This window comes from Halichoerus grypus, chromosome 14 (assembly GCF_964656455.1).
Source record: "Halichoerus grypus chromosome 14, mHalGry1.hap1.1, whole genome shotgun sequence".
Taxonomy (NCBI): domain Eukaryota; kingdom Metazoa; phylum Chordata; class Mammalia; order Carnivora; family Phocidae; genus Halichoerus; species Halichoerus grypus.
In genome coordinates, this window is record NC_135725.1 from 75,580,518 (window position 1) to 75,594,952 (window position 14,435).

A 14,435-nucleotide genomic window follows, 5' to 3' on the forward strand; every position below is an offset into this window, starting at 1 on the left:
ACCTGGGAGGTCTCTGGGCATGCATGGCCAGAACCTAAAGGGCAGCTGGAAAAGTGGGATTGTGGGTCAGGGTAAGGGGGGTAGGGACGGTTAAAAGTGCAGGCTTTGCAGGCAGCTGGGCTTTGGTTGGAATTCCAACAATATTTATCACCCGGGTAGTCTTGAACCTATCACCCAGCTTGTTCCTGAGTCTCACTCTCCTCACCTATATAGGTGCCCTATCATTGGACCAGGTGATGGCTAAATACCATTTATAAACCCTGGAGCATCATACCTGACCCACAGTGAGTGCCCAGTAAGTGGCAGCCCAACAAATACATCATTGTTTAGATGCTTCCCCTTGGCACTTCTCAGCCATATTGGAGACAATTATCTGCCTCTTTCATGACTTCACGTTGGAGGGACTGTCTTATTGCTGGCCACCTACTATCGGACTGGCTTTATAAAGTGTACGCTGTCTCAGTCTGGACAAGTCTGCTGTTTTATCTCTGGACTTTACTCTGCTTTCAGGGATCAAATGTTCTGTGCCGGATTCTTGGCTCGGTTCTTTCCCTCCCACCTTCTGCGAGTACTCTGTGCCTGGATGAAGAATGTCTGTACCATGAAGCAAAGCCATTTGTACAAGATGAGTGCCCACTTTTAATTAAAAGTGATTATGTTTTGCTCGGTAAATGGTGCAGAGCAGGGCCCACTATTTATCTTTCTACCACGTAGGAAGGAAATTTAACATAGTTCTTTTTGCTGATTTAGGAAGTCTGGATTCTGAAAACCCACTGCTTAGTGGAACACCTCTCAGGATTAAATGCAATCTCAGACTTTTCTCTTTTAACAGGCTGAAGGGGCCATGGATTCGAAGTTAGAAAAGGAAGTATCTATAGGGACTTCAGCCACAAAAAAAGTGCGCCCGAGGTACTTATTCTCAAGTATTTCAGGACTCAGTGTACTGTGAGAGTCTGAGCAAACTCAGCCTGTTGGAGGAGCTGATTCAAGCTGTACCACATGACTTTGGTGCTTTTGGGGATATCAGTGCAGTAAGTCCCCTCTGCCTCCCTAGCTCACCAAGAAGAGCTGTCCATTTACCTGTCATGGAGTGGGGCAAAAGGAGTTCTGTTGCTCAAAACAAAAGTTTACATCCTATAGGTAGAGACCGATAGCATCCCGCATCCAGATCACATGGGCCTCAAAAGCCCCTTTTGCTTTGGTGGATTGTGACATCACTTTTCTCATTTTTGGAATTGTGTGTAGTTTCTAGCAAGGACCAAATTTACTTGGTATATGCGAGCAAAAGCAACAATTTATTTGAATTAGGTTATTTGGGTGGTATTATCAAGACACAGGATGTATAGAGAAGGGCATGGACTGAGGGCCCAGCATAAAAACCCTACCAAAAATTTGGCCCATTTGCCCTTTTTAAGGCTGTTTCTAAACACCTCACAAACAGCATAGCATTTCCTATAACAGATGGAACAGCATTATTTCCAGGGGACAAATTGAGATAAATTGTTTTTCCTCTCCAAACTGAATGAAAAACATTGAAGTCAAATGTGGCTGTTCTTTCTTGGAAATGTGCTTGCCGCCCTGAGTATCTGTTAAGGGGAGAGAGACTTGGACAGTTTCGGCCGAAGATGGCCAGATCACTTCAAAGCTTATTCCATAGTGATGTACTACAAGTTGGACGGCAGTCAGTGACTCTGAGGCCACTCGTGATAAGATTTCTCTAGAAAGTTCTGACCTTATTCTTGTGCCACAGCCCTACTGTTTCTGCTATTTTCATTAGGATATGTTGCTACCTGATATATTTACCTATTTGCTGTTCAGTATTTACCACAGGATGGGAGCTTTGCTAAGCACTTTTGGTCATGGTTTCATTCACTGCTCAGGACAATGTTCTGAGGTGGGGTATTATCTCCTAATTGAAGGTGAGAAAAGAAGGCTCAGAAATGTCAAACGACAGACCCAAGAACATCCAGCCAGGAAAGTGAAATTCCAACCCAGACCTCCCTGAGTTCAAACTTGCTTTCACACTGCCTGTCAGGAATATTGAGATAAAACTCTGACGCATGGGGAATGTTCTCGATTCCAAAGAGAGGTTGGCTCAGTCACGTCCCTGGTGTGGGAGGAGGGTCCTATACCTGTGACGGCCTCCACAACAAGGGGTGGAGTGCTGCGGCCTCTGACCTGGCCGTGCAGGGTGGCCGTGTAAGGAGTTCCGGCCCTGAGGCCCGGGATGTCCACAGAGCGCAGGCTGCCAGGAACCGTGAGACTGTGAGCTTCCTTGGCCTGGTCAGCCTCCTGGATCTCAATGATAAACTGCTCATAGATCCCATCGGGGGCGGTCCAGTCCAGACTGAGGCCGTCCCAGTGGACCGCGGTCACTGTGAGGTTTCCCAGATCTGGAACCTCCTCTGCATGAGGACACAGAGTTGCTGAGTTACTAAAAAAGGTAATTGCATGCCGGGGTTCAGGTAAGATGACACTTTGGCTGAGGCTGGGACGAGTTGTCTGGTTAGTGTTGATTCCAGATGCGTGATCCATAGCAGGTGTCGAGCACACTCTGACTGTTGGCACTAAAGCCAGGGTTTTTCTCTTCAGTCTCTGGGAATGAAAGATAGTTCTAGGAATTGTTCATAACTTCCATTCTTAACATATAAATGGGGCTTTGGGGAATCTTGGTGTGTTCTTAAAATGAGCTCAGACCACTTTTTTTCCACTTGCAAACTGTGCTTTCCAACTCCTCGCCTATTATGACTGAAACTTGCTTTGAAAGAAAAGTCACCTCTCACTTTTGTAAGGGAAGAGTAGGTGGAATTTTCCATGGAATTGGCTACCATGCTAGACTAGGACTTGGCCAAATAAGGGATATGACATTTGGAGGGAAGCAGGGATGATTCACCGGTGTTCCCCAGTGGAGCTGGGGCTGAGCCCAGCTTAGAGCAGGAAGAGTTTGATCCGTCCCAAGCAGAGACACAGGGAGGAAGCAGAGTAATGAGCTAGTCTGGAATACCTGTCAAGACTTCAACAGAGAGAGGAGTCGTGCTGAAGTCCTGAGTGACCCCACGGATGGTGACGCTATAATGAGTGGCTGCTTTGAGGCCAGGCAGGTCCACGGACCTCAGTCCTCCCGGGACTGTGAGGTTCTGGGCTGCCTCTTCCGCGTCAGTCTCCTGCACCTGAATGAAAAACTGTTCATAGGCTCCTTCCGGAGCAGTCCAGTTGAGTTTGAGGGCATCCCAGCCCACCTCGGACACCGTGACCTCTCCCAAACTGGGAGTTTCCCCTGGAGAAGGACAAAGAACGAGTTTAATGATCAAATCACACAGCGAGATTCAGGGAATTTTGGACACCAGAGTAGGCTTTAGATTACTTAAAAATACAGGACTGTCTTTAGATAAACATGCATCATGCAGCTTCCTGAATTCGAGAAATAGAGCAAAGAGCATGAGGTATAGAAAAATATTTGTCATCTTATTTTATTCAAGAATTGCCCCAACCTTCAGTGGGCAGGGAGATTAATTTTCTGATTTTTCTTTTCCTTTTAAATATACCGCCTTCACATCCCTTACCAGGAGGGAGTCTGCGAAGCTAAAGAGCCCTGCCACTGGGGCTGTGTGGAGAGTCCCCAGGCAAGGCTCTGCACAGCCCCAAAGGGTGTTGTTCACAGGGGTGCGGTGTCAAAGGTGCCCCTGGAGTCGTATAGCCTGATGGCTCCCCTTTATTAGACACCACAGCGCTGTAACTTGGGGCAGAAGAAGTCCATTCAAAAGTGAGTTGTGTCTGATGATCCGTGGGTAGTTTCCTGTTAGGGACAACAGAAGCTAGAAACGGAAGGGTGAGAGACAGATACCTGTGGAGGCCTCGGCAGAGAGCACCGGTGTCCTATAGCCCCGGATCACCCCGTAGATGGTGACTCTATAAGGGGTGGCCGCCTTGAGGCCTGGGACGTCCACAGCCCGCAGGCTGCCGGGAACCGTGAGGTTCTGAGCTGCCTCCATCCTGTTGGTCTCCTGCACCTGAATGACAAAGTGCTCATAGGCCTGGTCAGCTGCGGTCCAGTTGAGTTTGAGGCCATCCCAGCCAACCTCGGTCACGGTGAGGTTTTCCAGTTCAGGGGCATGGCCTGAATAATGACAGAGATGGGTCAGTTAAACTGTTCCTCAAACCCCTTTCCTTCTGGGAACCCAGAAATGGCAAACCCGTTACCAGTGCTGAAAGGCCTGTGGTGGGGGCCGGGGCAGGGCTGAGCGCCATGCTTCTCTCACTGCATCCCCTAGCGCTGCTGTCAACATCAAAACATCAACAGAAAACTCCATATAATACTTATTTTGCCCTGTTGCCTCTTTGGGTGTGTCTTTTGGAAATGGTATTTTCCTACCGACCAGTGTCCTGTGGATCTAGAAAACTCTACACATCCATGTTAGTAGTGCTCTAGGCTTCGGTTTCCATTTTGGAAAGTGTCTCTCATCATAAGGATGACATCATAAGGAACGGCCTCCAGCTATTCTCAGGATTTTTGGTCTGAGCTGCTCAGCCTTCTGTATTTTGAGAAAATTGGCTCCTCTTAATTCCCTTCCTTTTCGTGCTTCCTCAATCTCCATCTCGTCTGGGAGGTTTGTTTTATGGTCTCTATGCTGAAATTTTTGTCAGTTGCCGGGGCTCAAGTCAGTTTACATAAAACCACTTCAGGAAGATCAGGGATAAATTAACACAGTCCAAGTAAGGCTGTACTGAGGAAGGGGAGGAGTCTTTGCAAAACCGTCCCTTACTGGAGAGACAGACTGAGGCCTGGGACAAACAGAGCTTATCAAGCTCAATTAAAACCAAAGGTGCCATCTTCATTCATCTCCTGAACACACAAAGTACGGCAACAACACACCTGTCTGAATATGCCTTCCAGGTGATAATTTGCCCAGGGCTCAGCTTAAGTGGGCTTTGCGTGACCTAGGAAGAAAGGATTTTTCTCTGGAAATGGATCCTGTAAACAGAGCAAGAACTGCCTCGAGCTCATTTAAAAGAACAAATGTTCCTCTCTTTATGCCTCCCATTGGCTACTACTTTCAAAAGAGCCCCATGTGCGCATTAAAGCACGCTCCTAACCTGAAAATCCTAGCTTGATTGGATTGAAGATATCCTTTCTGAGGGAAAAATGTTTCTTTCCAAGAATCTATTTAATTCAGAGTTTTCCAAGTTCTGGGAAAAGTTCTTCCTTAATGTTTCATATTGACAAAGTTTGCAGTCCTGCCAATCTTGTTTGACACGGAACAGGAGTCTGCAAACTACGATCTGAGGGTCAAATCTGGCCTGCTCCCTATTTTGGTAATGAACTGCTAACAACAGTTTTTATATTTTTTAATGGTTGGGGCAAAAATCCAAAAAGAAGAATGTTTCATGATATATGAAAATACAAATGAAATCCAAATTTTGGTGTGTAAATAAAGTTTTATTGGAACACAGCCATGCTTGTTCATTCATGTGTTGTTGATGGCTGCTTTTATGCTAAAGGCACCCTTGAATACTTGTGACAGAAAGCTTATGGCCTGAAAAGTCTAAAATATTTACTGTCTGGCCCTTGACAGAAAATGTCGGCCATACCTCATCTTGAACTACATTCTACGGGCTCCTCATAGAACCCAAATTCATGCCCTGAAGCTCACCCGAAGCAGTTCTTAACCACATAAATGTGACTGTGATGAGAAAGAGAGGACCCAATACATCTCATTTGGGGGAAAGAAAGGGAGAGTCAGCCATCCTTAAACCCACTGGCCCTTGTGAGGCCAAGAGCAGCGCTCCAGATATAACAGTCGTCGTCCTTGACCTTAGGATTTAAGCACAACTAAAATCAGGAGTGTGTCCTTTTCAAATATTCTAGTAGTCCTCATGCATGAAGAGATATAGGACAAAAACCAATCTAAGCAACTCTTTAAGGTTAGGGAAATTAATCCTATTATCCACAAATGCCCCCTATGACTCATCCCACTTTCCTCTTTTTTTCTCCTCCTGCTGTCAAAACTGCTTGTCAGGAACTTGGATGGCATTGACAATTTTCCTCTTTATGTGAATTAAGTCCTTGTCTTTCCCTCTCAGCTAACTGCTTTTTAAGCTGTCTCTCTAATTCAGACATAAAGCCTTTTTTTTCCCCCATGAAAACAATGTCAAGAACCATTGTTGCAGGAGAGGTGAGGAGAGTTACCTACCTGGGGCAGGGAGGAGTGGGTTATGGATGGTTTCTGAAAGCTCTTGCAGTAAAGATGGACGGAGAGAGAACAGAAGGGGATGCGCAGTGGGAACTACGTCTTCCTGAGGAGAACCATCTTTTCTCTTTGGATCGGCTTTTTTTTTTTATATGCCGCTGACACTGATATGACACACCCCTCGTGCCCTGCTTCTTCCGTTCTTTTCACAGAGTGATTTTCACATAACGTCATGTTGCTCATAAACAGTAATAATCAGGGTGATATTTCTACCAAAACCTTTGACTATTCTTCTATTTTTTTTTTTTGATAAGCAGGTCAAGAAAGAGTATCAGTTTATCTTGAGGGAGCCCTGCTGTGACTGTTTCTGTCATGGGTGCTGTTGGTGCCCCCTCCACCCCATCCTTTCACTAAACAAATGCTAGTCAGATAAGTAAAAGGTGTAACTTAAATGAATGGAATTGATAGATGAATTGAAGGGAAAGAGATAATTATGAAATTAGAGGGAATGATATGAATAAAAATACAGTGGACAATAGCAGAGGTGGGGACTAAGAAGTTTCACACAAATGCAGAGTCTACATTTCAACAGCAAATGACACACTGGTAGCCTTACTGTCCAGAAGCCCAGTGTTTCCGCTGTATAGTTCCACGCTGCATTTCTTGGCATTTCTTTATGAAAAGGCTGTTGTCTTTTTCTTACAGCTGTGCACTGGCATCTACCCTCTGAACAATGTCAGTGGGCCTGGGAAATCAGAATTTTGAAATCCCATTTCTATGCTCATGGGGGGTTGACCAGCTGGCCTGGAGGAATTTCTGGCTGTGCCAACTTTAAACTTTCAGATATGCCAACTTTAAATCTTCCACCATCTTGTAGATGGTAATTACCAAATGCTAGCTGATTAGGAATTCACTTTCAGTGTTCACTGATGGGAGAGAGTGATTCTCTGACAGCAGGTGGATGGCCAAATTCAAGCCTGAGGACCCTACAGGGTAGATTTAATTGCTTTGATCTCATCTTGTAAAGTCAAGATAATTAAAATTAAAAGCCTTGCCTGCCTTAAAACTTTTCAATGACTCTTTATCACTGTCAAGAATGGAGTCCAAGCCCCTTAGCACGATATTCACTGCCCTCTGGTGATGTCTCCAACCCCATACCTTGCTGTTCTCCCACTCCATCACAGAGCAGGACTGGACAGCTTGTGTTTCACTAATATGAAGTTGCTCATGCCTGGGAGCTTCTCACATGCTGTTCCTCCTGCTGGAAATGTCATTACCCCCTCTGTACTTCCTTTCTTCTTTTCCTCTTTGAGGACTCAGCCAAGTGTCATGTCTTCCAAAAAGCCTTCTCTGATATCCTTCTTTCCCTTTGCTCAGGTCTGGAATGGGTCCTTGTTTCTGCTCTCATAGCTTCCCAAACTTCCCTCTAAAACAGACTAGTTATATTCTTATAATTTTGGTTTTGGTTCTCTCTTTCTCATTGCAATGTGCATCATTGTGTGCCTTCCTGTTCTATACAGACACAAGCATTGCCTGGCCCACAGCAGTTAAGTAATAAATATTTGTTGGATGGTTAAATATTTGAATAAATTCGGTTTGCTCCATGAATAAATCAAAATGGCATCACAGCAGAATGTTCCCTATTACTTGCAGCTGTGACTATTAGCAAAATTACACCTTTCTGCTTCCCAAACTCATGAGAATTACTGGGGTATCACTGTTGAGTCTTACGCTGGTATGGAAAGATGCTTTATTGGCCTTGTGTTTTACATATTCTCTCTGCTTTATGTCCCTACTGCTCACAGCAAATTCATGGCCTCCACTTTAAGCAGGGTTTCATTGAGTTTATCAAAATATAAATGCAGGGGGTGGGGCATAGGGGAGATGCCTGGCACACACTAATTTTCCTCAACTTTAATGGGATTCTACCTTTCTCTCGCTTTCCTTCTCCCTCCCTCTCTCCCTCTCTTTATCCCCCCTTTCCTTTCTCCTTCCCTCCTTTCCTTCCTTCCTTTTCTATCTAGAGTAAGCTTAACTTAAGACAACAGAGTAACTTCCCTTCCCTTAATCCTAAACAGAGAGAATTTGGGCTGTTAATGCAGAAGTAGAAGGAAAAGACCATGAGATTCAATGGAAACAATACCACTCTGGAGTAGCTGGGGTTCCCAAATCCTCATGAAGCACATATCTTGTGCTTGGCTGTGTCTAAGGCACTGGGGATGATGCAGCACTGGATAAAGGAGACAGAGTCTTTGTATTCTGATCAGTAGTAGGAGGCAGGTCATAGGTAAATAAACCAACTACTGAATAATATCAGGCCAGATAAGTGTCATGAGGAACTCTGCAGCAGCATGAAGGGGTAAATCGGGATGGAAACACCATTTCAGACTGGTGGCCAGAGAAGTCTACTGAGAAATCACTCGAGCAGAATAAAATGAGGGAGATGCCAATGAATAACTGGGAGAGAAGTGGTATTTAGATAGCAGGAATAGCATGTGCAAATGCCCTGAGGTAGGAGCAGGCTTGGCATACTCAAGGAATAGCAGGAAGGCCAGAGTGACCTGGGTGAAATGAACAAGGGGACGAATGGTGGGAGTGAGGTCAGAGAGATTGGAAGGGTCAGATTCTGTAGGGCCATGTAGGCTGTGGTAGGGTCTTTGGATTTTATTTCAGGTGTGATGGGCAGCTGGCTTACGCATACTTTTAATTTGATTCTGCATCAAGGAAAAAGTTTACCCGTTGGCTCAATTCCATGGCTAGAGCTCTGGAATTCCCTGGGGAAAAAGTGCTTTGGGGGCAGCCAATTCCACATCTTCTCCATAAGACCCACGGATAATGAGCAGCACTTTGCAGACTTCTGCCATTAAGAATCTAGTGATGGGGCCACCTGGGTAGCACTGTCGACTGAGCGTCCAACTCTTGGTTTTAGCTCAGGTCATGATCTCAAGATTGTGGGATCCAGCCCCGCTTCAGGCTCTGTGCTCAGCATGGAGTCTGCTTGAGATTCTCTCTCCCTCTCTGTCTCCCTCTACCCCTCCTGCTTATACTCTCTCTCTCAAATAAATAAATAAATCTTTAAAAAAAAGAAATGATAAAAAAAAAGAATCTAGTGATGCAGAACGGGGAGTCCCTTTCTTCTGAGGTTTGAACATCTCAAACCTCAGGCCCTTTGGTTTGACATCTCAGGACTCAAAACCACATGGTACACTTGCCCAAGAGCTCCCATGTGATCTGTTTCTTTTTTCTTTCCATATGTACAAGGCCAAGTGCCTATACTTGTACTTATTTCCATAATCCACAACACAGTCCTGTTTGCCTTTATGTGTTTGTGCAAAAGCTTCTGCCCATTGTAAGCCTTTCCTGATGCTCAGAAATCGCCCTGTGCTCCTGCCGCCCCTCTGTACCCGCAGCTCTAGCAAGCGGAGTGTAGTGTTGTCTGTCAGTCTGCGCAGCAGCAAGTTCCCTGGCAGCGCAGATCTGTCCTAACTGATCTAGTGTCCACAGAACTCAGCGCACGGAGCTCAGCTGTAAACACTACTGGTTAAGTAACGTAGAAGACTTGAAAAGATAGAATTCGAGAGACAGAAAGAGATGTCCATCTCACTTCTAATGAAATAAAATTGTCCTATGGAGAAAGCCCTAGGGTAAAATATTCTGGAGACTGTGGGGGAAGAGCCAATTAAAGGGAGTCCGCATATTTTTCCTGAAATGAAGGACGTCTTTAAATAGACAACATGATTTATTTGGAAACTGTATTAAGGATGTGTGGCTGGGGAAATGAAACCACTGAGTCTTTGGGATGCCAAAACTGGGCTCTTAGTCAGAGACAAAGTAATTCCAGCCTGTGGTTCACTTGAAAGCTTTCATCTTCCTGGGCTGCTGAGGCCTGGGGCTTCCCTACTGGAGATAGGAGATAACCTAGCTACAGCCAGAGGGTAAAATGAGTAGAAATAGGAAACTCCTTGATATAGCATATGTCAAACTCAGGGAAACGTGAAGAGAGAGAGAGAGAAGGAAGAGGAGGAGGAGAGGAAGTAGAAAGAAAGAAGAGAAAGAAATGTCTTTTCTCTTGTTTTTCAGATTCATTTGCTGTTCCTTGACACCTTATGATAAACTCATGTTTATAAAGCGGAAACATTCAAATCTCTACCATAGATTTATTTCTTCTGGATTCTGTTTTGCCCCTCCCTTATCTAGGATTGAACTGTCCCTCCAGAGCACCCCTGATGCTCACCTCATAGCTGGGTGGGAAGCAGTACATGCACAGAGGCAATCACATTGACCACTTGAGCTCACTTCAGACTCTCTGAAGAGGCTGCTCTTTGTCTACCAAATATCCCTTCTCTCTCTCTTATAAACAACCACAATTTTATGTGGGCAGCAACAAGCTGAGCCAGTAGACTACCTTTCCTAGACTTGCTTATAGTGTGGAGTGGCCCATGAAATATGAGTAGAAGTCAATGGTGAGGTTTCCAGAAAGACTCATCTAGGAGGTACTCCTTCTTAGTTTTGGTTCTTCCTCCTTCAGGCTGCCTAGAACACAGATGTGAAGGCTGTACTGTGGCAGCCATATTGTGACAAGGAAGTGACTTTGGGAATGGAGCCAAGGACTAAGAATGGTGGAACAGAAAAAGAGAAGGAGCCCAAGTCCCTAATAACTTGAAACTGCTACGCCGGGCCTGAACCACCTAGCCTCAGATTTACCTTATGAGAAGAAACCAACTTCCATTTTGTTGAAGTGACTGTTTTTTGAGTTCTCTGTTATTTGCAGGGGAAGGTACTCATAAATGACAGAGTCTTCAAGGTATCTCCAGATTTGCCCATCACCACGACCCCTTTTCTGCTTATCGAGATGGAGCTGGACTAACATCTCTGCCATGACACTTTCTCTGGCTGCCCTTGATTCTCCCAATCACCCCCTTTCCTTGATGGCATTCCATCTAACATTCTGATATCTAGTCTTCCCCACGGACAGTGAGCAGGAGCACGTGAGTGAAAATAACAATGCTAAGTACGTGACCCACTTTCCCCTCAAATACCAGCACACTATGTAGTCAGTGGGTTCTCAATAAAGACTAATTACATTGAGACTAAAGACTATTACTTGTCAAGCCCTGAAGAAGTAACATTTTTCACCGATACCTCTTGAATAGTTTGGGGCCACAATTCTATGCACATATTTTTCATATCGGAAGAATAGATTTTTTTAAAATTATTTTTTCAACTTAGCCACTGAGGAACTGTGGCAGCAGGTGTGAGGAACAGGATATTTGGGCTAGAAGGAACACCGGAGATCAGGATTTAGCTGTCATGGAAAAACCACGTTCGCCTCTTAAAGTCTAGGAGAAAAGAGAAAATGAGGAGGGCGCTGTGCAAGGCTCAAAGGATCATATGCAACTTTTCAGGTAACCTTAGAGGGAAGCAAAAGACCTGGAATAAAAACATTTAGTGGGATGGGTGCCTGGCTGGCTCAGTCAGTGGAACACGTGACTCTTGATCTTGAGGTCATGAGTTCAAGCCCCATGTTATGTGTAGAGATTACTAAAATAATAATAATAATAATGATAAATAAACTTAAAAAACATTTAGTAGGAAATAACCAAAGAATTATTACCAACATCTTGGTAATCTTGAAAAAAAAAAAAAGTGGAAAGTAAATTAATTGTTAGGCTAAAGAGGGAGGACAAAAAATAAACCATTTAAAAGACTCTGTAAAATGCACAAAATTAATTAAAAAAAAAGAACCAAAGACAAATGCAAACCCTGATGCTTTAAGTTCTCCTAGGAAGAAATATTTTAAAAACGCTAGTGATTTCCCAACAAAAAGACTTGGCTGAATCAGTTGACAGAGGAAAAGAGAAGTAAGTAGCTCCTTCAAAGTGCTATGCAGAGAAAGTTGTGCGTATTCCCACCTGGTTTTCCCTTATGGAGACAGCCTGACTTACGAAACCTCAGAATCAACAGAGAGTCTGGAGCGAGCTCAGAGGCTGACCTCACCTGTGGATGCCTTTACTCGTGCGGGTTTGCTCTTGTGCCTTCCCTTCTCCGCGGTGAGGAGGATGCTGTATTCCTTCCCGGGTTCCAGGCCTCTCAAGACATAGGAGGTGGTGTCTCTCGGAAGCTTCACCTCCACTGGCTGGCCCGAGGGCAGGCTGTAGTTGAGGCGGTAATGGTCAAACTTGGCCGAAGGCCTCCTCCAGAGCAGGGTCAGGTTGGTCTCCGTGGTTTCAGAAACCCGCAGGTCCTTGGGTGCGTCCATGTCTGGGAGGAAAGCAGAGAGATGAACAGGCCTCGGGCTGGGAGGCAGGGCTGCTTTTGGGGCTGATAGGCAGCTCTGGGCTAGCATTCCAGCTCTGCCCTGTGACTGCGGTGACTTTCCCGTCTGGGTCTGTTTTCACCTCTCTAAGATGCCGTGGGACAGTGCCGCATTGGAGTTTTGGAAGATTAAAAAGAATATAGTGGTATATATCCATACCATGAAATACTACCCAATTAAAAGCATCTAAAAAGAACCGACTGTTGACACAGAAACAATCTGAGTAGACCTCAAGAGAATTATACTGAGTGAAAAATCCTATCTCTGCAGGCTGCCTTCTCTGTATGATTCCTTATATATAGCATTCTTGAAATAACAACATTACAGAGATGAAGATTAGGGATTGCCCAGGGTTAGGGAGAGGGGGAGGGAGGGAAGTGCCTGTGGCTATAAAAAAAGGGGACAAAAGTGACCTTAGTGATGGAACTATTCTGTGTCTTAACTGTACCAGTGGGTGAAAAAAGCTGCTTGGGAAAAAACGCCATAGGACTAAATACACACACATACAAAAATGAGTTGCATGTACCACTGGTGAAATGTGCATAAAGTTGATAGATTGTATCAATGTCAGTTTCCTGGTTGTGATATTGTTCAATGGTTACACAGTTATTAACCATTGGAGCAAACTGGGCAAAGGGTTTAGGGGGATCTCTCTGTATTATTTCTCACAACAGCATGTGAATTGACAATTACCTCAAAATAAAAAGATAAAAAAGGGTGTGTGTGGGGCGCCTGGGTGGCTCCGACGGTTAAGCATCTGCCTTTGGCTCAGGTCATGATCTCAGGGTCCTGGGATCATGCCCGCGTTAGGCTTCCTGCTCATTGGGAGTCTGCTTCTCCTTCTCCCTCTGCCTGCCGCTCTGCCTACTTATGATCTCTTTCTCTCTCTGTCAAATAAATAAATAAAATCTTAAAAAAAAAAAAAAGTGTGTGTGTGCAAGTGCTCAGCATTGGGTCCTGCATAATGAGGACCCATGAGGCATGATCTACATCCTTTTTGCACACCAGACCCCTTTTCTTCATGGTGCCTGGGGAAAGTAAGGAGGAGATTGCTGGAGAAATAGAGGGAAGAGTTTTCTTTTCTTTAACACATTTTCCAGGGATGGGGGGAAACTTGAGGAAAGAATCAATGGCTTCAAATCATACGGCTCCTCATCACTCTCATCCAGAGACTGGAGCTTCATGGGTAAGAGCAAAGTCTGTCTGAAACTATGTTTCTGCTACTTATCCTCTGTAGGACAAAACTACACTATAAAAGTCAGGTGTTTTCTAAAAGAAAACCTCCCAGATGTGTTTTGATTAGTCCAAGGTTTATATATATATATATGTATATATATATGAAATGGAACTGATTACCAACTTAAGTTTGCAGATTTCTTATAAAATCTGGTTCCAATTTCTCTTAAAAAAAAATCTCATTCCCCTTAAGGATCATTTAGATGTGGCGTGCTTATGTTACTTTTGAATTAGACATCTGGGCTAGATGATCCTGGAGGCCCCTTTCTCCTCTGTGCATCTACTGTTTCTTTCAAAACAGGTGTTCTGCCTCCCAGGGCCCAGCACTCTGTCAGCGCCAACCCAGCGGTGGGGGGGATCCAGGGCTATCTCACCTGTGGCCGCGTTGATGGTGGCTGGATCGCTCTCCTTGTCTGCCTTCACAGCAGACACTCCGATCCCATATTCAGTTCCTGGCCTCAGACCTAAGGGAAAATGTGCAGGTGGATATTTAGCCCCAAACTGGGAAGACGTTCAGAGGATCATCAAAATAGCCCTGAGCTGCCTGTCGCTGGAGGCTACGATTTCTCAGTGTCTGGTATGTTGTACAGACTGCCTTGCTGAAGTCCAAGTGAGAATTGCTGGGAACTGCACTTTTTCTCTATGTGGAGGGCTGCAAAATGGGGACACACGCCCCCCCCCCCCCCCGCGGGTGG

The 14,435-nt window shown here is 44.9% G+C and overlaps 1 protein-coding gene across 7 annotated transcripts in view; it reads right to left on the minus strand.

Moving 5' to 3' along the window:
* The window catches only part of TNC (tenascin C), a 92,102-nt gene that overhangs the window by 36,461 nt on the left and 41,206 nt on the right, over positions 1–14,435 (minus strand). For 3 of the 7 annotated variants that reach the window (XM_036123674.2, XM_036123670.2, XM_036123663.2), the window contains exons 9-13: positions 14,115–14,204; positions 12,186–12,449; positions 3,845–4,117; positions 3,005–3,277; positions 2,133–2,405 (exon numbers count right to left, since the gene is read on the minus strand). In XM_036123674.2, coding sequence (XP_035979567.2) covers positions 2,133–2,405; positions 3,005–3,277; positions 3,845–4,117; positions 12,186–12,449; positions 14,115–14,204 — 1,173 coding nt within the window. The remainder of the gene's footprint in view (positions 1–2,132; positions 2,406–3,004; positions 3,278–3,844; positions 4,118–12,185; positions 12,450–14,114; positions 14,205–14,435) is intronic. The other 4 variants (XM_078061675.1, XM_036123672.2, XM_078061677.1 and 1 more) reach the window with 2 other exon arrangements.